Source organism: Genypterus blacodes, unplaced genomic scaffold (genome assembly GCF_046128005.1).
Source record: "Genypterus blacodes isolate CSIRO-AG114 ecotype Tasmania unplaced genomic scaffold, CSIRO-AGI_Gbla_v1 ptg000017l_1, whole genome shotgun sequence".
Classification (NCBI taxonomy): Eukaryota; Metazoa; Chordata; class Actinopteri; order Ophidiiformes; family Ophidiidae; genus Genypterus; species Genypterus blacodes.
Window position 1 is genome coordinate 4,243,964 of NW_027466831.1, and position 21,869 is coordinate 4,265,832.

Here is a 21,869-nt window from a genome sequence, read left to right on the forward strand (position 1 = left end):
AACCACACATATATACCCACAACGTGTCATATATGCTGTCATAATGTTCACCTCTTCTGTGAGGCCGAGTATCTGGAGCAGGATTTGCCGTCCCAGGCACAGTACGGGTCCCTGGCCAGGCAGCAGTCTGCGCAGGCTTCCCCGTACACGTCACAGCGATGGAGAGCCAGGTGAGTCACACCCAAGACTGAACCCACGTAGAGTTGTTGCTGTCCATAGAAACAAAGCGGCCACGATAGGAAAGAGAACGTATTAATCTACACATATGTAGATTAATGGCCATCATGCTGTCTCACTGTAGGTCAATTTAAGGTCATTTACCCGTTTGGATGAAATCTTCATTGTGGTAATTGCGGTGGGAACCTGCAGTAATACATTACAATCTTGCATTATTTTCTTTAAATGATAAGCAGAATAGAGACAAAGAAGAAGAAGACAGACTGGATGAGTAAAGAGATTATAGTGAGGACACTGACCTTAAAGACCTCTACTTCCTCTAAGACCAGCTCCTCCGTCTGCAAGTCGTCTCTGGGCAAGACGATGACTTTTTGCACTGTCCCCCGATCTGAACAACACAACAGAGGAGGAATAATGTTTAAATTCAAATGCTGGCATTTAACCTTAACTTTACTCTCACACAGCACATGATCTGTTTTATCTACAATTAAGAGGCAGAAGCCAAACATGGGCCTGTATGTGTATGTGGGTGTGTGCCTATTTACATGACATGACCTCATATCATATCAGCAAAGGCCTTTGAGTGCTGACCTGTGCCCAGGAAGAGAACCTCGTAGCTCCCATCAGCTGCAGTCACTTGGTCCACCGCAATTGTGGTGAACTCATAGTCCATATTGGTTCTGACCACTAGGGGGCGCTTGTGCACTGGGTATACTGCGTTGTACATGGTGGGGTGGTTTCTCATGAAGTTGATCACCTCGTCTGGGTAATCCTTTGTGGACTTCATGTTGGGGGTGAACGTCCCTCCAGGACACTGTTATGGTAGAAGATTTGACATTTGACCTCATTTATCGGCAGTAATAATAATAATAATAATAAGTCTTAATGAATCCCATTATTTAGGGAGGAGATTTGCATTCATGATTGCTGGTTTTTAACTCACAGTGCCGGGTCGCGGGTAGGGAATCTTTCCAGTGTACGCCACCCACTGGTAGTTGGGACCTTCCTTGTGGGCGAAAGGCCCATTGAAGACCATGCGGATGTCGGCCATGGAGTAAACACACACCGCAGAGCCTTTAAACACAGATCTGGGGGACGGGCAGGAGGAGAGAATGAACGCATAGACAGCTAAAGGAAACACATTAGGCAACTCCCCGAGATAATTATCTGCTCTCTCTGACGTGCAGAATCTGCCGCCTTCCCACATACTCCACCAGCCTCTACACAGGGAAGGCACACTTACACTACAACATCACAACACACAAACACACACTCAAACTGACTCAAGCAGAGTCAAGCTGTCTGACACACTGACATACAAACACCCACGTACTGCAGAGAATCGCCAGAGCGCAGCATCTTGCTGCTGTGTGGTGGGTGTAGTGTGTTTGTATCTTCTGTCACAGGCCTCTATCATTAGAACTGAGAGTGTTTTTATCAGCTGGGTTTAAATGTGCCTGATGCCTAAGCAGAGGATGGAAACAATAACAGTATTTATTCCTCAAATACATTAATCAAGACATGTTTATTATGACTAGGTGCGAGTGAGATACTGCTCCCTGCCTGCACGCTGCAGAATCTCCATTTCCATCTCTGGTTATGGTGACTGCCTCTCCTGAATTTTAATGCTTTGTTGAATGACAACTTATTATCAAACCTGACCTATGTGGAACTATAGGCTCAGGGGAGCCGCTCTCCCTCTGGGGCTAGACTCACTTGCCTTTGTAGCCTGAATCTGTCAGACCATATGGAATACAGCATTTCAATATCAGAGAGCGCTTACGCCTTCAGGCTGAGTGAATATGAATGAAAACGGAAACGGGAAACCAAAACACACATTCCCTCTTAGCTGCATGAGCGTTGAGAGATCGGAGAAAGAAGTCAGGCTGTCAGTCACTCACCCTGAAACGGAGAATACTCCATAGATGACAGGATTCTTGGTGTCTTGGGTTGGCTGGATATAGACATCCCCTGTGCAAAAATAGCAGAAAAAAGAGTGCCATCATTTGTCAGTCAATGCAAACACACTATAATAAGTAAAAATTAGTTTCTATGTTTCATATAAGATGAGCTCAGGGTTCTATTAGTTCCCACACCAGATTCCAACCCCAAATTACAGCAATCATGACATACGAGACTTTTTGCTTCCTAAATGTGTGCAGGAAGGGGAGTCGAAGGAGAATGGAGAGCCAGCGGTTACCAGAGTCTGCATGGCATCCTGAATCCAAACGGTTGGAAAGCTGAAACTACAGTTCCCCGAGTCTCAGCAGGGAATATAAGTGAAATAGAGATCTCTGGTGAAACATGGCTTTAATAGGAGCCATATGCATCCAATGACTCTGGGGGCCGAGGCGATTGAACCCTGAGCACAATCTGATGGCTTAATGGGAGAGAAGTGCGAGAAAAAATAATAAGGAAGAAAACCGAAATCAATTTAAAGTAGACGAGGTTGAACGGAATAACACTTCACACACACACACACACACACACACACACACACACACACAGCGGAAACATTGCTCAGTTCACGGCTTTCCGTATAGTGAAAAGGCCTTAAAGACACACAAAAGTCGTTGGGAATAACATTCTTCATCACTTGGGATGTCATAAAAGATGGCAAGAGACATGACATTGGGAAAAAATGAGCAATAACACCGATCCCCAATTATGCATTATGTTGAATCTGGGGAATTTGAGAAGGCAACACGACTTTGATGCCTGTGTCACTGCTACACACACACACTACAAATAAAATCCACATTGCTTGTATTGAAAAAAAATGTCTGGCTTTGCAAAGTTGCAGCATCAACAAACTCTTTGATCACAAGTTTGTAAACCTTTCAGAAATGATCTCTGTATTTGCCAAGGTATGAAAAAAGGGCTGTGCACAAAAGCAAAAAATTAACTACTGGCAACAAAGTCGAATCTCGTACGACATCTGACGCCGCTGTGACTGGCCTCCTGGCTACAGAAGCAAAAGGAGACAATGAGAAAAAGACATAAAGCAGAGAAGTGGAACAAGTTGAGTCATTCTAACTTTTGTTTCTGATGTGCGAGATCAGACGAAGCCTTTGAGGAGCTCTGAGTATCGCATTTAGAGAGACATGAGAGATCACTGTGAGCAGAGTGGGAATAAATAGGGCAGGAAAACTAGCAAGAACAAAGAACAGAGAAATGGTGCCTTCACTGCCCAGTCTTATGGACGGACAAACAGGAAGATGCTATATAATTTGGCCCTTGATACACTTAAATGGGCCGCGACTTCAAAAGCAACACAAAGCATATTTCTGTCCCTGTGACACAATACGGAGGAAATAAACATGAAAGAAGGAAAACTAAAACAACAAATACTGTATATCTGTCATATCCAATACACTGAGGTTTTGGCACGACAGTAACACAGAATTAAGCAACCAAAAATGCTCAGGCAGCGTTTAAAGGCATTAAATCTTTAACACCCACATATGCATTTTCATGTATTCTGGCAAACTTCATCATCTCGCCTTCTGTCTGTATATTCTGCGAGTTCCTCCTCTCTTGGACAAAACACCGAGGGGCTTTCTCCTCCGCTAACATCGGCCCAGCCTGAGCATCTGAATCTACTCCACTTTCTCCCCCGAGTCCTCATAGATCCACTCTGCAGCCTCCGTCGGGCCTCCATCAGGACCGGCAAGGGCTGGAGACAGAATACATTTGTGCTGGCCTGTCTGTGGTTGTGGGGAGGCAAACCGCAGAGCTGTGGGATGTTCCTCTGCACCTCAGGAGTTCCGAACCCATGACCTCACCGCAAGTGCCCCATCTGCACTCAGACTACAGCTAAATGACTGACCGGAGGCTGAAGTGCTACAAGTACACCGATACTGACACCAGATCACACTGAGGCAAAACGTTTAACCTCATCAAAGTAGAAAATGTGACAATATATGCAACTCATTTTACAGAACAAAGCCATAATATAATAATACATAATTTAATATGTTTTAGATTTATAAGATACGGTTTAGCTCTCTAGTATTCAATCAGTGTAATACAAACCCTCATGAATGTCTTTTATTAAATGTCAGATTGCAGCTGAAACAGTAGAGACGCTAGATGCTGTGTGTGTGTATGTGTGTGTGTGTGTGTTCATACAGTACAATATGTTTCAGAGGCACACACAATTCAAAACCCTATCATCCTGGTGAAAGTGTATAACAAAGTGTGTATGGAGCTCTATATTGGAGGAAACCGTTGCTATTGAATCTGCTGACTGGGCACCTTTGCAGATCCTTGTGCATTATTGCAACAAATGGTATTATTTGTTCCTGGAAACGCTGAAAAGCTTTTCAACAAACACTAATGTAAATATTTCAAAAACAGATAATGGACATTTATCCTGTTTATGTCTTTTTGTGTATATGGTATTTCTGATGTCTTCATTGTGCGTTGGAATCATGGGAAAACTTTTGGGATTACAAACACTGAGCAGAGAGTAAACGGTCACAGGTGGTGGACACAGGACACATCTGGCGACAGGATGGGCTTTACACTGTCCGAAGATGAAAGGAAGTGCAGCCCATGCTCTAAAAGGGGGCTAGAAATGGGGCGAGGACCCTCGAGAGGGAAACGGTAACAATAATTCACACTCACTCAGTTCATCAAAGTGGGTCTCCATGCCGTCGGCCCCGGGCACCGAGCAGATGAGACGAGCCTTCAGGAAAGTGCTCCACTTGTTGACCAGACAGCAGTGTCCGCCGTCATCGTTCTGCACAGGGGGAAAAAAGCAACAGGAGACGCCATCACACTATGCAAACACCTCCTCCAGTGTGTCCACGTTCACGCTGATGTCTGACCAACAGCTGTTTGGGACGACCATCTAAACTCTGGGCCCCCGTGTGAATAAAGATCAGCTCTGTTACAGCTGGGCCCATCTGCTGGGGAGGTCAGCCAACAGCTACTACGGAGGTAAAGAATCGAGCCGACTCGGGGAAAATGATTAATGGGGGGGGGGGGCTGAAACCGGGTCCAAATAATTTGCAGTGCTGGAATAAACATAACATATCTGTACTCGTATATATGTTGCAATGCAGAGTGGAGCTGAATTCTGGGACATTTCCAGCAGCCGTTGCTTAAAAAACGGCAACATGTTTAAATATCTGTCACATACATTGTTCCATGGTTTTTGAGAGCTAAAATGTGGAATTCTTTGTCTCACCATTCCAGTGCTGCACTTACAGTACATGAAACTCTAAGCCTTAGTGGAGACTAAAGTAAACTGCTGCTCAAACACTTCCAGAGGCGACAAAAGTAGCAATCTATTCCCTATTTTGACGTTAAAGCAGACGGCAAAGGTTTTGTTTTGTGTGTGATGAACTCACCAGGCAGATCCTTCCTATCCTGGACTGGGTCATGGGACTCTGGCCCATCTCCGAGGCTTTCTCCCGGAAAAAGAAGTAGAGCTTGTCGTCATTCTTCTCGGCACTGTCTGGGATGAGGTGTGCGTGGATGAATGTGGGATCTGGAGAAGGAAAAAAAAAAAAAAAAAAAGGAAGAAAGGACAAAGATTGTTTACATGCGACCCATGAAGCCAGGACACAATGTTTATCTTTACTACAACAAACGGAGTACGCTAAACCTCGTCCCCTACATGAGCCATATGACTGAAAGAAGACTATTGTTCATGGAAAAGTCCAATACAATTTACAATTATACTATTACTGCAAAAACATGACGAATCAACCTGATGATGGCGCTACAACAACAGTTACATTCTGTCAATTTCCTTGGAAATGGAAAGGTCAATTCTAAACTGTTGGGCCTTGGCGGAGGTATGCGTTCTAATAAGAGCCCTTCTAGATTTCTGTTTCTTTATTGTGCCCATAAGAAATTAAATCACTGCAGAATGGCGAGCGACCTGGTTACTTAAGTGGCTGCATGTTGCTCGGCACCAGATGACATTTAGGAGAGAGCGAAGCTGAATGAACAAGAGATTCAGTCAAAATGAAAACGATTAGGACAGAATCTGCTGCGGCAAACAGCCCAGAGCGGCTTATCGCTTTGTCTTTAATTCGGCCACGTTATCTTTTCCCAGCGTGTGTGTGAGCTCAATGTGGCATCACGGTCCGACTCCCAGTAGCTGACTTACTGGGTCAACACCGGTTTGATCTCTCAAGCTCGTGATGACAGACTAAGATCGCAAAAAAGGGGGGAGGCAGTCAGCGCAAAACACTGATTAGAAAAGAGGGGGAGGTTTGGGGGGAAGGGAGGGGAGGGGAGGGGGGGCTGTCCCAGGGACTCCACATGGCTGATTAGCAGGACTCAGGTGTCCCGATTTTGTGTAGCCCTATCATGGGACTGTTGTCAGGGCAACAGGGTCAGAAGAGAAATACGGGAGCCAGGCATGCTGGGACAGGCTGTGATTGATCTGGCCTCATCCACCGAAACAGCATTTATAGTGCTGTGACAATCACGGTTCATTAGAGGGCAGCCGGTAACTGCCAGTCGTTATTGACGTATTCTCCCTTTACTACTGACCTTGCTGCCGGGCTGCACAGGCATGCAGGCAGGAATTAGAGCATTTAATGCTTAATGTCAAATGATTAGTGGATCATGTGGATGAGGGAGGAAAGATTGACCATTTCATTCTGAGAAGATGTGGTTTAAGTAAAGGAAAGGATGTCGTGCGGCGTGTTGTGTCTTCATTTGATGTTGCATGAGACATTACAGTGATGCACTTCATGACGAATTGATTGATAGGGTCTGAGCGGAGATAAGGAGAAGGAGCGGGTGCTGGCTGCAGAACAAGACCTTACCGTTTAACCATCTGGAGTTGTACTGATCAGTCCTCATGGCTGTCTGCTTCCCCAGCGTACGGAAGATAGCAGAGTCTGTTCCCATGAAATCAATGTAGACTCCTGCATACAGCTCTCCATCTGTCATTCACACAGAGGGAAGACGAGAGTGTTACAACAGAAGGGAGGGGGGAAAAAAAGGAAAAAGGCAGGTTAAACAAAGGAGCGCGTTGTCTGCCGTGTTCGCTCCGGCGCCTGGCTGGCTAATCTAGTTACATTACATTTCTTCAAAACCAGCGTGCAATCTGGAGAAATTCACATTTGCCAAAGCGCAGAGGCGAAACTCTGACCTTGTAATCGTGTAATATAGTTACGACTGCATTTGTCGTGTCGTATAACCCCCGTTAGACCAATCGGTGTAATCTTTTTAAAAGTTGATTTATGTGCTGAATGAGACGAGACGGTGAAATCTACATATCTTAGCATTTAATTAGGCTGCCTGGCCGGAGAGTGCATCTATCAAAGCATCATTATATTTTAATCACTGGCAGATGGATGCACAGGGCCAAAAAGGTAAATGTGAGAGTTTGTAGTCCTTAAACAGTGATATAATAAGCAGAAATGCACTTAAATAGAAGGTTTAGGCAGTTGAAACAGGGGGATTCCAACTGCATTTGTTGTGATAGTGAGGTGTGACAATTTTGCAAGACACACAGGAGCAGAGGGGCTTTTGTGTGTACTTTTTGCAGAAGTCAGCTACAAGGGAGCTGACACGGCATAGCATAATAAAAGGCTTCTGTCTTTCTCTCTCTCTTACACACACACACACACACGGGACAGGAGGTCACTGGTCACCAGCCAAGGCCGACCACCTGTAAGCTGCTGACAACACCGGACCACCCACTGACAGGAGAGCGGTGCGACCACGCTGGACTGGACAGCAGGAGTTTTTACACTTGTGCACTTGCGCAAAATGAGAAAACAGTGTGACAATCGTGCAAAACCGCAAATCAATCACACTGGGGGTATTTTATTACACGGGCTGAGCTTCTGTAACAGCCGAATGGAGATTTTCCTTAAACAATTACAAGTATGGCTCCTTCTTCCCCAAAACATTTCAGCTGCTTAATGTGGAATTAATTGCTTGAAATAGAATTTATGTGGCAAAATATGAACCGGCTGGAAACCCATCTGCTTTGTTATTCCAAGGATAACTGCACGAAGGCGTCAGTACGAAAAACCCAGATACTTACTGATCAAAGCGGAGACGCTGTTGAGTTTTGGGTCATAGGGACATTTCCCTTTCCCAGAATCCACTTTGCCCGGCTCGAGACGGAAAATGTATTCCTAAAACGGGAAATAATTAAGATGCAAGTCATGAACAAGTTAGTTGCATTGTTTTTCTAATTTGTTAATTGATTTATTATGTTTAAGGCATGTTTTTTGTGTCCTGGGGGAGGCAGGTCACAGCAAACACAAGGCACTTTAGAGTACAGTCAGATGTTTTAATTGCCTGGATGGAATCGGGAGCGTTAATTTAATAAGGCGACCAGTTGGGAGTTAAAATACTGACGATGGGCTGTGACCCTATGGACTCTCACAGCATTACTGGATCTGCTGAGGAGGGGAGGGGGGGACAAAAAAGGCACACAAAGCCAGTGATCAGTCAGATGGAGAGCTGGAGGAAAATGCAGAGAGCAATCCAAAACTCATCCACCATGCTTCTGATGTTAGTGGCTCAGACAAGAATCCATTATTCCACAGTGAGAGAGGACGTCTCCAACATCTGTGTCAACACTGGGTTTGTGTCTACATGGACTTCAAAGCAGGCCGGTGTTCTCTGACAGGTAAGAAAATATATGTGTCGGGGAGAAATGGAGTTTAAGTAGAAGAAAAAAACGTCATTTATAATCTCTTCTTTCTCAGTTGCCGTTTGTAACAGCTGTTGTCGTCAACAACTCTGCATATTTGACTGAAAGCAGGAAAAAAAAGGAAACAAGAAATGGGAAAAAATGTCTGTTTGTTGTCTCATCCACGAGCGTGTTTTATATTTGTTGTGAAACAGGCAATTTATGTCTGCGCTGGTGACAAGATGTGTCAACGCCCAAACAGCAGCTTCTTGGTCATTAGCTGCTGCTGATTCCTACTCCAGATGGGCACAATATTGTAGAGAACAAACTCCCTGCCGCCCACCTTGGCCTCCATGGGCTCTGCTGTGGTGCTGAGGTCTGAGGCTGTGGCTGAGGCTGAGGCTGCACGACTCGTTCTCCCTCCGGATTGGAGTGTCAGGAGGTATTGGGAGCCCTAAAACAGAGACATGTCACACACGTGGCCACCTGATTACCACATTCAACAGTCCGGAATGAACTAAGATTCATCTTCAAGGAGGTCATGAGATGAGACTGGCGGGAAAAAAAAGGAGAATTGTGAAGATGACGAAGATTGTGAAGCTCGGAAATAGAAAAAAATAGACTTGATGAAGCCAAATGCAAAAGAAAAGTGTTCTCAGACTGAAGAGACGTCGATGTTAGTTACCAAGTTCATCTGTAAATGGATTAAACTCAAACACAAACAAAGCTGCAAACTCCACGCATGCACCATGCCAGGACGAGAACTGAAAAGGAAAATGCATTCCAACACGGGACAGAATAACACGTTTTGCATCCAGCGAAATCCATTACAGTCAGCGCATATTGTAAATTATAACAGAGTGACAATGAGCTACTTCACAGAGCCAGTTTACTATTAGTGATCCTCAACATAACGACTGAATCCCAATAGTCTGGTTCATAAATATGTTCATATCAGCAAAATAGGATGTAGCTTGTCTCCATGTCTGGCTGCAAGCTTTGTCGTGAGCATTTTGAACTATCCTGGAGCTTTGATGTTGCTTTTTTTCAATGATAATTTAGGTTGTTGATATAGAAACAGCATTAAATAGAGAGCGAGGAGCTTCTGTGTACGAGCGGAAGGATTTCCAAACAAACGGTTTCGGTTTACTGTCTACTCCTTCTGATGAAAATCTTTACAGTGTGAAGTAACATAGCTTTCAGGCCTTAGGGGAAAAGCTGAATGACAAGAGGCGGATTGACCTTTGCATTGAAACCTGAGCCCTCCCATTTGAACAGTGAGACTAAACAGGCGGAGGAACGAGCGTCGGCGAAGGACGAGCTGTGGACGGCAGCTGCCCGGGCTCTGAGCGGACCCGCAGCGCCAGAGCGGAGGGAGCAACGGAGGCAGGGGAATGGCGGGAGGGGCGAGCTACAAGGCCGATGATGGATGAGAGGCTCCATCGGTAATGATGGCCTTTCAAAGGCTCGCAGCCAGACAGGGAGACAGGCTACAGGCTCTGCTGTGGATATAAACAGGTGAGGGGGGAGGGAACACAGGGGAGTTTGCTCCAGATCTACCATCAACCTGCTATTCCCAGCGGTGGGAGAAGATTGGCGCTCCAACTATCTCTGTGTGGCGGCGGTTTGGTAGCTCACCGACAGCAATTTTGCAATAATAATGGAGCTCAGGGGAGCAGTGGCCACAGACCGTGAAACGGCGCGAATCGATGAAAACTAAGAACCAGAAAGTGATGGAAGAAAAGCAGAGGCTGTGAAACGGAGGAGCGCGGACAGAATGAAAGCCCCCGGCCACCCGGATTGATTGGCAGATAAGCTTCTTTAAAGGTCAAAATGTCTCCATGGCTGCTCGGGTTGTGTGTCTTTGGTTACCTGTGACCTGCGTCCCCGGTCCACGTAGGTGCAGATGGGGTTGTAGGCGCCTGTTCCACACACATACAGGTGGGTCCGATTCCACGGCTCTATCAGACGGATGAAGTTTCCACATTCTCCCTGCAGAGAAAAGAACAAATGTCAACGGGATTATATTAGAGTTAGAGATTCATCCCTTTCCGTTTTCCCGATTGAGACACTGAATAAAAACACACCATTACGTAATGTATAATACCCTACTGATGGTTTATAACCCCTCTGCAAGCTTTAAAACCGTCATGTCTATCATTTCCACTTTGCTGGCTGGGTGGGTGTTTGGCAGCCGTGCTCTCTGGCTCGAGCTGCAGCACAGACCACACTGTCGGAGGGAAATGTGTCCAAACACCAGAGCTGTGTGGCAGCAACCAAGAAAAACATTGCATCTGAGCTGTGAAGTGTGTTTGCTGAGGGATTGAGGGTTGGTTTAGACCAAACATGATTGCTGAATCTAAATTTCGGGTTTTGGGAAAAAGAGAGTTATCGAAATCCAATTTGGGGTTTTCAGACGAGACGAGTGGAGGACGACGAAGGAGAGTCGCCGGTTGTCCTCAAATGTCATTATATTATTGGATTATTCGAAATTTGAGGATTTATATCGTAAGATCAGCACCAGGAAAATGACATGTGGTCAGCGTAGCATTTGCTTTTGAGCCGTGCAGCTCGGTAATCTCTGTTTTTCTGACCAGCTGTCTGCCGTCCTGAGCTCAATCCTTCCCAAACAAAACTCCAACCGCACAAACATCCAAGCTGATAATATGCATGCAGATTTGTCAGCGGTGTTGGGCTGCTGGTGACAGCTGGTGAAAAAGAAAGGATGTACCACGCATAAAAGAGATTGTATGCAGGATTCGGGGGGTGGGGGCAAAGGGGGGGTGGGGTTGGGGCATTTTGGCAGATCTTAGCAACAGGACAGATGCACATCTCACAGATTTCAGAGGATGTGTTCCTGTGTGTGGATCTGTGTGTGTTTGTGTGTTTATGCTTGTGTGTTCCTCAGCGCAGTTGTGCCCCCCCACTGTGAGCGCTGCAGGGATGATTGCCTTTGACCTCCTGCCTGAACCACCAACCCCTGCGAATTGCTTTTGAATTGTCATCATCTGTCGTTCCCCAAAGAGCGGCAACGGTTGCCGAGATGTCTCCCTGTAGCCAATTTTTCTTTTCTTTTTTTTTTTTATTGCTGAAATTCTAACCTCACCCATGACACAGGCACACACAGTACGGTCGAACATGCACACACACAAAGAGAGAGATGTGTGGGTCACCATGCACGCATAAATGAACATTCCAGTTGGATAAACAGCAGCCTGCTCTCTACATCAGCGGGGGAGAGGAGGGTTATTAGCCCCGGCCGCATCCCTGTTTCTGCAAACGTTCACCACAAGCATGGACGAAAAGTGTGTTTGTGTGTGTGTGTGTGTGTGTTGGGGACAAATCAAAAGACTTTCCATCTCCTCCTTGTGGGGGCTTCAGTGGTGGTGGCGGCAGCGGTTCTGATTGAACGTGTGAAACGTATTAACACTTCACACGAGGCCGTCCGGGGGCGGAGCGTCCACCGGCTGACTCGCTTTGATGGCGTGGAGGACAACCAAGGCTATACGGTGATTACTACATGTGACAAAAATGATTCTTATTTTCCAAAAATTAAGAATAAGCGCAGTAAGCCGAGTATGAAATCTGCCCTCAGCCTGCAGTAAAACTCTAAAGCTCAAACGTGGTACTTTCCAAGTTCCTGCTGGAGCTTAATTGGTGGCAGCTGCATGCAATCAGTAATCAGGGACGCGGCGACAGTAAATAAGGCTTCAGACGGTCGCCAGGCGGAAAGGAGCTTCAAAAAACACAGCGGCGCTACGTCCTGATGTCACACAGCAGAGACGTTTACGGGCGATATTAAAACACTCTTATCAGTTGGCTCAAAATCTGTTGCTAGTTTCATTGCTTCCAGAATGTTTGAGTTCACTGCAAGACAGGAAATATTAGTTCCAGTTCAATCCAAGGAATAAGCCAATACAATTGACCTCAAAATACAACAACACAAGTCTTTAAATACGTACGTTAGTGTCTTTTCCTGATAAGACGCATTCAGTCTTCCTCTGGGGTGCAACAGGCCAGTGGATCTGAAGGGGAAACAAAACAAACCGGTCAGATTTTGAGCTTGTGTTTGACAGATTGACAGGATCACGTTTGTCCAGGACGATTCTTACTATGAGAGGCTCCTTGTTGATGTCGTGCAGATCCAGTGACAGGATGTAATCTTTGCTGCCCACGTACATGCGGTCGTGGTCCTCATCCATGCGGAGGATCCGATAGTCGGTGGAATTCAGCAGAAAGGAGAAGTGGTGAGCGGTGCCGGTGGACTTTACCTCTAAAAACAGACGAGACGGAGACGGAAATAGTTTAAAGGCTAGAAAGTGTGGTGCAAAACATGACATGGTGGAGCAACACAAACAGCAGAAACGGTCAGAGTAGATTTGTGTCAGCATGCGCTCACAGACACAAACACACAAAATGAACATATAGCTCCTTTTCAGCCCTGTAATTACGGATTTCTGCTTTCCCCATAACATTTAGCTGCAGTCGGACTCTTGTGAAAGCATTTCATCACTTTATCCCCTCGTTTCAGCAGAGATGATGCAGCTTTGCCTGTCTAAGTCGCACTTCCTGGACAGTGAGTTCATGTCCTCAGTATTTATAGAGGGAATTTCAAGGTTGAGCAACCTGAGGGGGGAGTGATAGTTGGCAGATAAGTGGATACATGTGGCATGTTTCTACAGACTATCTCTAATATCAGCATCTGTACATTTCAAACGTTTAGTGCATGAAGTAAGACGACTGGATGACATATGAAAAAGGTCTGCTGGTTGAAAATGTCTGAGGGCAGTGAGGATTTGAACTCGTGACCTCAATCCTGCTCACATCACATCACACAACTTGCCACATCCACTCCTCCATTTTTCTGTTCAACTGTTTTGAAAAAACACTGACTGGTCTCCAATGCCTAACATCTGCTGCTATAAGGGTTAGATCACGTGTGTGTGTGTGCATGTGCGTGTGCGTGTGTGTGAGGAGAGACGAGAGGAGATCTGGCGTACGGATAACAGCTTTTCCCTTGTGCTCCCGTTACCTCCTCAGAGCTGTTTGGAGAATCGGATAGGAAGTGTGTCTCTCCGTTTCAAACTACTCCTTGGGAAAGTGAAGCTTTAGAAAGTTGAGCCTGCACTTGTGCTACATTCAGAGAGGACCTGATAGAGGACTGGCCACGTTCCACCTCAGCAGGACGGGACAAAAACGTTGTTGTTCTCTTCAGACCCCAGTCAACTGTGTGTTTGCTTGACCCGGGAGGAAATGGAACGTGACTTTAGATGGAGAGGGAGCAGAACGTTCCTCTAGGACTGTGAAATGCTGCTGTCATGGTGCTGCGTCACGGCACAGAAGGGCGGATTAGAGAGTAAATAGGAATGGATACTGTATGTCACCCACGTCATACTCTTAAGTGTCCCACAAAACATCTATGCTTAAGTAAATTCCCACTCACAAAGAGAGATTCATCATGCATGCAGCAGTGAAGCAGAGAGAGAGAGAGAGACAGAGAGAGAGAGAGAGAGAACACAGCTGCAGGCAGTGACAGCAGTCTGATGTGCACAGTCATATCCACATTAGCCGCGCCATGTTTAACCATCCACACTCATGCAAATACCCAGAGAGCCGCGGTCCCGTCCGCTCTGTGGTGCAGCCTGCCATGCACAAGCAACGGCCTCAGCAAAACCTTTCTAACACGTTATGCAAGTTCCAAAAATAAAGCGTCAAGTACGACCAACACATCATTATCATCATTATCATCATCACTAATTGGCGTGATATAGCAGCTCATACAGACAGAGACAGAATTTTACCCAAATTCCTAAAAAAAAACCTGACCTTTAACCTCAGTTGTTAAAGGAAACACAAATATGATTCGTTTTCATTTTGGTAAGCAAATAAACACATTTCCCCTCAATGGAACCGTCGCTCCCCTCTCCTCTTTCTCTCACTCCTCCTCCATAAACATCCCAGCTCATCTTTCCTCCTTGTGTTGTTGTCAGTTTGGGCCGTCGGCAGGATTAAAAGGCCGTTTAACCACACACACACACCCTCTGGCACGGTGGAAGGACACTGGAGCCCAACAGCTTCAGGGACACCCGACATCACAGGGTGACATCGCCGCATTCATCACCTCTGCGCTCAGATTTGCACTCCGAGAAATCTGAATGACAGCCTGCTACTGGTGAGCGGCTGTCACAGAGTCACAGCACCCTAGGTCACCATGAAGTTCAATCCAAGCAGAGGGACAGACAGGCTAGACAGGCAGACCGATAGATCCTCAGCTAATATTTCAGTCTCGCTCCATCACTCTGGATGATTTGATCAATAGCTGTCATTTTCTGGTGTAGTCATAATCCTGAACAAGACGACACGGCTGACCTCACCAAAGACACGAACGAGTGAGCAGAGAATATGATCATTTTAAATTTGAGAAGCTCATTTTGCATCATGTAACGCTGACAAATCAGCTACAGTCTCACACGTATAGAGAAGCCAAACAAAATGTCCCCGTCAGTTAAAGAAAATACACGTCAAAACATTTTTCGAATAGAATAACTACAGACTGGACATGATGTGGAGGTAAATGGAAAAAACAGACTTGGTGTCAATTTATACAGAAGAGCAGAGAGACAGTTTGTTCACTGTGTAATATCCCTTTTCACCCCGTCAGCTGTATCTGTAAAAATGAGTTGCAATATCTTGTAAACAGGAGATAAAGTACATGGACGTACAGATTTGTGAGACACCGGAAACGTGTCTTCTTTGGAATACCGCTTGTGGCAGTTATGATATCATTTCACACTGTATTATGCAAAGGCTGCTGTCATACTCTCCTCATACTGTGATTACACAAGGCGTCATGAACACTCCAAGAATGGCAGGGTCCCATTAATTCTGTCCACGTATGCGTCACCTTGTTCCATTACTTGCAGGGCCGACACAGCGAACATAAACATAGTGAGTGAGTTTCCCCGCAAGGTCGTGGTCTGCCTGTGGGTCTGCTCGTCCTCACACACTTAGATTTTCTCCGTTTTGCACATGAATTGTCTTTACTTTGATGCCCTGGGGAGAGACTTCATTATCTGCGCCTTTCATTATCTGAAGATCCTCTTTCACTTTCTGTTCTTACTACGACTCCAGAACGCGAATGACATCTGCCGGTAAACTGAACCCACGTCTGTCCACCTGTTGATGCCGTCCCTCTGCACCGTCGCTCTCCGCTCTGTTCTACGGCCAAGTAATGCAGCCTGTTGGCCAGGCCCGTAGCTGGGTGAGGTTTTCCTGGGTCGCCCCCGCAAGGAGCATAACCGACCCCCTCTTTTGTATCTATAAAGGGACGAGGAAAGAAGCATCTCCCTGACACTGCTACCACGCGTTTCAAAGAGACTATCAGACTGGGAAATCTCTTTCTTTGTGTGTGTGTGTTTGTTTTAGCAGGAGCATAAGGGGGGTTTGAGGGATCAGGAAAATCCAATGCATTCCCGGCATGTTGCATGAACTTCCCCTTCTACTCGTGTTCTCATAAAGTAGAGGTGTGGCCCCACCTTGCTGCAGCACGTTTGTAGCCACACGTGCATGCATATGTCCATATATAGTCATCTTCTTCAAGAGGTTGGAAGTGAAGGGCAAGCATTGTGTAAGTATATAAAAAATACATGTTGACCAAATCCATAGTGTGTGTTGAATGGCGCCTGTGAACGGAGAGGGACAGAGAGGTCATCAGGGAGATCAGGCGGGCTGAGCAGCAGCGGGGAGTCTTATCAGTCAAACCTGCAGCAGCTTTGTGTTTGCCTCTTGATCACCACCTCATTATCAGCCTCTCACCACCCACAGGGGCCAGGGACTATTGACTCAGAACACATGTCACTGGAGCTGATTGCTGCTTACCTGTTCCTGTCAAGGAGAAATAATTGGCACCAGATTATGTCTTATCGCTGAGCTTCCGGATGCTGTCACTCAGATGTTCTTCACGCTTCTACGCCATTAATACACTGTGTGTGTGTGTGTGTGTGTGTGTGCATGTGCTGTTGAGCTCTCTGATCCCTTACGTCAAATCAGGCACACCTGTCTCCCCTCTGCACCAAATCAAGAGGAGAGACATTGATTCGAGCTGCGAGTTCACTTCCTGAGTGGATACGAGAGATTATAACAAATCTATTTCTGCTGTTTCGGATGATCGGAAAGGTTAATTAAAGCACGAGGGAGAAGAGGAAGATCTCTGGTTCAACTGACAGTTAAGGTCATTTGGTTTCTCTGTTCTTCTCTTTCTCTGGTCTGTTCACATTACCTTCATTAACTAAGATTAGGTGCAAAGTGGAAGAACAAAACTCCTGATTCCTTTCTTTTAAAAAACATGAGGAGATTCACAATGCTGCATTTTTGTCTTCTAGAGAAAATGAAAAGAAACAGACCTGCTTAGTTCTTGGAAATGGAACAAGACCTGTTTTGTACATAAGTATACTTGAGGACGTTTGTTCTACACTACTTATACTTGGGTATAAGTTAAAATCAAGAGCCAGGATATACTAACGCAGTGTGAATACTCCAAGCTCAAGCAACCATTACTAAGGCCTTCATGATCTTCCCTGCACACACAGTGTAATGGACAGCTGCCCTGAAGGGCGGCAGGTGAAAGGTTAGAGGTCACCAGGGTTCTGACGTGAAAGCTCCTCCTCGCCCACACTTCAGCATAATCAGGATTATCTCTGGCGGGGTCAGGGTGCCTCCTCCAAACTGGGTCAGGGGAGAGCAGGGTGGTCACGGTGATATTTAGACGGGGCGGTTTAATCAGAGGGGGGACAGTGGGGAGTGAGAAGAAACGTGTCAAGACGGGAAAGAGAGATGGAAAGGCTGGAATCAATTGTACTCTTTTTTCAATTCTTCATCAAGACAGAGATTCAAAAGATAAGAACTTCATACTGGTGCAGAGGTGTTAATGCTATACATGCTTCTTCCTCTTCCCCTGAGGCACTAATCTCTGGGTTTTGCAGTACATGGAAAACACCGGTTGGTTCCTTGCTTTGTTTACAAAACGCTCCTCCCCCCACCCAGGCGCTGTCTGGACCCGCGGCCGGCCATTGTGTGCGCGTGTGTTTTTTTGTTTGGCGACTTTGGGGTGGTGCAGATGCTGTAATGATGATGAAGCAGTGTTTGTTGTTGTAGCTGTGCTGTCGCTTGCGGTGGGCCATGGGTGGGTTTGGGGCTGTGGCCAGTGGTGACAACATAGGTTAGACGGATTATAGGACGGGCTGAATAATGAGACGGCGCTGGTAGGAATGAGTGAGAAATCCTCCTGTCCCCAGCTAACCTCTGACCTGGCACTTAGAATAAATACCCTTTCTCTGTCAGCTGCACCAACACGTAGCCACAAAAGCTTCTCAGAGGAATGTGTTCATTCTTAGCTGTAGATATCTCCTAATCCTCTCTTTGATTGCTCCATCTCATTCAAATTAGCCCATTTTGAGATTTCTACGTCTGATTATAACCTGAATGGAACTAAGTTTCATTTTTTGGTGTCTTCAGGCTTCCTCCTGTATCAAGGTCAAGGCCAGTGTGGTGCTAGCTGGGGGCAATGAGAGAGGGGGGGTAATTAGGAGGTAAAATTAGAGAGACCATTAGCAGCAAGTGTTGATTCAGGGTCCACTGGGGACAGCAGTCAACTCTACCCTCACTGGGTGTTCCACTTGCCAGTCCGACACTGAGAATCTACTATGTGCTCGGTGGTCATTTTTCACCTCCAACAGCAAATGGTGTGGTAGAGGAGTGAGAAAGGAGGGAGGAGTCCCGAGGGGGAAAGAAGTCTGACAGCGAACCTAAGAACTTCCATTTATCAACGCAGGCGTGAGAGAGCCGTGGAAACTCTGAGTCGAGCTCTGACAGAAGGCTCCACTATGCAGCAAACACAGAGGCTGAGACCTGCTGCTGCTGCTGCTGCTGCTGGAGGGGCAGAAAACACAACTTTCCTCTTTTGAAAAACACAGAGACTCTCTTAATTCATTCATTCTCCATAGCTGCTTATCCTTCTTGGGGTCATAGGGGACTCTCTTGATGCATAGTCTAATCATGAATTGGACAGAGGACAAAAAAAGTCTTGGTGTCTGCCCAAATATACAGAAATGCTGGCAGAGATCTGCTGACTGAGGTCGAGAGCAGGAGCACACAGAGGGAAGTTCTCAAACATCAAACATGTTCCCCCCAGAAAGAGAACAACACACACTGTTTACAGCGTTTGATCGGCTGTTTGTTGTAACAAACAATTAGCAGTATTCTACACTGCCTGAGGTGATCTGTATTGGTTTATTTGATTTCCTCCTGTCTATTACAATGCATTAAACCTACATAAATTAATAACTTTATATCAATTGAATGACCCCAAACGTCAAAAGGGTTACTTGAGGCACTCACCCAAAGGGAGTAGAACCCATTGAGAATTGTTATCCAACTCTAGGTCCTCGTTTTCTGCTTATTATTTTGGTTTTACTGCATACTTGAGTCTCAGCTGCTCCCATCAATATGGCTCCGGTAAATCTCTCTTCAGTTATTTTTCCTCTGGACTTGGAGGAGAGCAATTCAAAGCAAGGGTGTGAGGGTTGTTCATGTTGCTCTGTGTCTGTTGAATTCAGACTGAATGGCTACTTTATCAGATACATTTTAACAGCTCATAATTTGATATGAACACAATCAGGACCATAGCACTGCCATATTACAAATCATTTTCCTTCTTTAAGGGTTTTTAATCGACTTTTCGTGTTGATCTCAATTTCAAAGGTGATGACGAATTTCCGATAAGCAAAAAGCTGCTTCCTGTTGTACAAAATCAAACTTGCTTATCTCCCAGTGAGGAGTGATGGGGAAACAGGCAAGTATCTCCATGAAACATCTGTCATTTCCGTGCCCCGCAACAACCTCCTCAGACTGTTTTTGCATTTCTGCCAGCCTTGCACACCATCCAGAACATTGTGGGAAAGATTCTTTGAAGATGTTGTCATGGCAGCTCTACAGAGACCTAAAACCTCCACATCTATCTTGAATCTCTCACTCTCTATGCCTGCTTAATGCCCTTCTGATTTATCACCCGGCTTCTTCTGACACTTTTCCTCTCCTTTGGCTTGTCTGATCCTGCCAGCATCCACCAGCTCCCCGTCTGCATACCAACCCCCTGAGATAACGCACGCCTGTTTGTGTTGATTCCTTTCTTAAGCACCCAGCATGCCACAGGTGGAAGGCACAGGAAGATGGGGGAAATGCGTGCATGATGTGTGCAGTGATGACGTACTTAGGCATCAATGTCAGGCTTATGCTTCACCCATTAAGAGTAAATAAGTGTAGCATGAAGAAAGAGGGTTCTCAATCGACACTTCTAATCTAATAAGATTCAATGAGCCCAGCTGCAGCCTTTGGATAAACTTTGCTTTGGGAAAATGTTGGTGATCTTTGTGTCAAATGCGCCGTGTTGCTCCAAACATGCCTCACATGAGCCCGACTCTCCACGGGGTGGTTAGTTAGTGGTCTGCGACGTGAATTTAAATCCACCCCAGGTCCCAAATGGCTAACAAGGGCAACTAGTTTAACCTCAGGGTCACCAGCATCTGGAAGGTTATCATACTACACGCGACTAATGGGCGAACGCCAGAAGGCCATCTGCCTCTGCACGGTCGACAGAATACCGCCTGCATACACCCACTTGACCCCACATCTCTGCTAAACAAAAGGCAGGGCCACCCCCGACCAGGTACGTGTCAGCAGAGATCCCGGCTCTAGCCTGCTGCGCTAATGCCACATGACAGGCAGAGGACAACCAGATAATGCTCAACAATCAGACGGCCGCTTTTTGAGCAGCGTGGCGTTGTGCTCAGATGGGGTGTTGGGAGTCGGGGCGCGCGGTTAGGATCTGCTCGTTTATCCGACAGGCTTTGTGCTCATTTGACTGTGAATGGACGCTTCGCCACAAAGACTGAGTCGGACATTGTGAATGTGCTTGTTTGCCAAAGTAAACACTGAGAAAGATGAAGCTGCCTCTTCTTAACATCCTTCAAACTCCTATAATTTGTGACACAACCTCTGACAGGTGTTATGTGTTGATAACACACAATGGACGAGTCAGAGTTAAAGAACTCTGCAGAGTAGATTGGTGTTTCCTCTGTGTGTTAAAATGTAATAGTAACTTCCAACAGGCAACAAGAGGGACTATGACATCACCATTAAAAGTTTGTATTAAACCCGTGGTTACCCATTGGATTGCTACTATGGTAACCTTGCACACTGATTTGAACAATGAGATGAATAACTTAAGGAAAATATCTTATTCTGCAGTTTTCATTGCCGTTTGTTTGGTTACTTCTGATTCATGAGAGACTCGTTTACAAGAGGGAAGACACATTTTTTCTAATTAAACAATTATTCCTCCCTAGCTAGACAGCGGTATAACCGTTAGCCTGAAATGAGCATTTTTCATTGTACAGTCCAATCCGATATTATCATTCAATCGTTGCTACTGCAAGTCATGGTTGATTGACACTTCCATGCATGTTGAAGGTCAAGTTCCTTCCACCGCAAACTCCCTCAAGAGAAGATCTTAGCAAACAAATCAAACATAACATTCCTCTGGTAATCCATTCCATTACTGGCAGACTGTGCGCCAGTAAACCAACAGATCAATACGGCATTGACCTGACCAGATGAGTCTGAGGGTAATTACACTGCGGAGAACAAACTCTGTGTTCGGAGTCTTTTAAACTGTGCAACCATGACCTTGGGTAAGAACAACATATTAACCAGCTCGACACTTACAGAATTCTCCAGTATATTCTCAGCAAAACACACAGATAGTCCCCGACATGTTATTTCAGGTAAGTCGGGCGCTGTTATTGCCCAGGAAGAGTCCAGGAACAATATTATGTTTCCCTTCTGATGGCCCAGGTTGAGCCTCAGATATGTGAGATGTATTTGTTAATGTTCAATTTCATGGCTTTGGGCCCCATCGGGAGATCGACTCTGCTTCTAGTAAAGATCCTGTATGAATCCTTCACCGAGTAGGAGAGATTGAAGCAGCTCCATCTTCATCTACTGCACAGGAGGCATG

General features: G+C 45.8%; 1 protein-coding gene across 1 annotated transcript in view; it reads right to left on the reverse strand.

Annotated features, from left to right (window-relative positions):
- The window catches only part of LOC142991224 (semaphorin-3F-like), a 38,121-nt gene that overhangs the window by 1,945 nt on the left and 14,307 nt on the right, over positions 1-21,869 (reverse strand). The window contains exons 3-16 of the mRNA XM_076141275.1: positions 12,910-13,070; positions 12,760-12,822; positions 10,670-10,789; positions 9,141-9,251; positions 8,201-8,294; positions 6,969-7,088; positions 5,535-5,674; positions 4,807-4,921; positions 2,079-2,148; positions 1,121-1,265; positions 769-991; positions 477-565; positions 322-363; positions 52-209 (exon numbers count right to left, since the gene is read on the reverse strand). Coding sequence (XP_075997390.1) covers positions 52-209; positions 322-363; positions 477-565; positions 769-991; positions 1,121-1,265; positions 2,079-2,148; positions 4,807-4,921; positions 5,535-5,674; positions 6,969-7,088; positions 8,201-8,294; positions 9,141-9,251; positions 10,670-10,789; positions 12,760-12,822; positions 12,910-13,070 — 1,651 coding nt within the window. The remainder of the gene's footprint in view (positions 1-51; positions 210-321; positions 364-476; positions 566-768; positions 992-1,120; positions 1,266-2,078; positions 2,149-4,806; positions 4,922-5,534; positions 5,675-6,968; positions 7,089-8,200; positions 8,295-9,140; positions 9,252-10,669; positions 10,790-12,759; positions 12,823-12,909; positions 13,071-21,869) is intronic.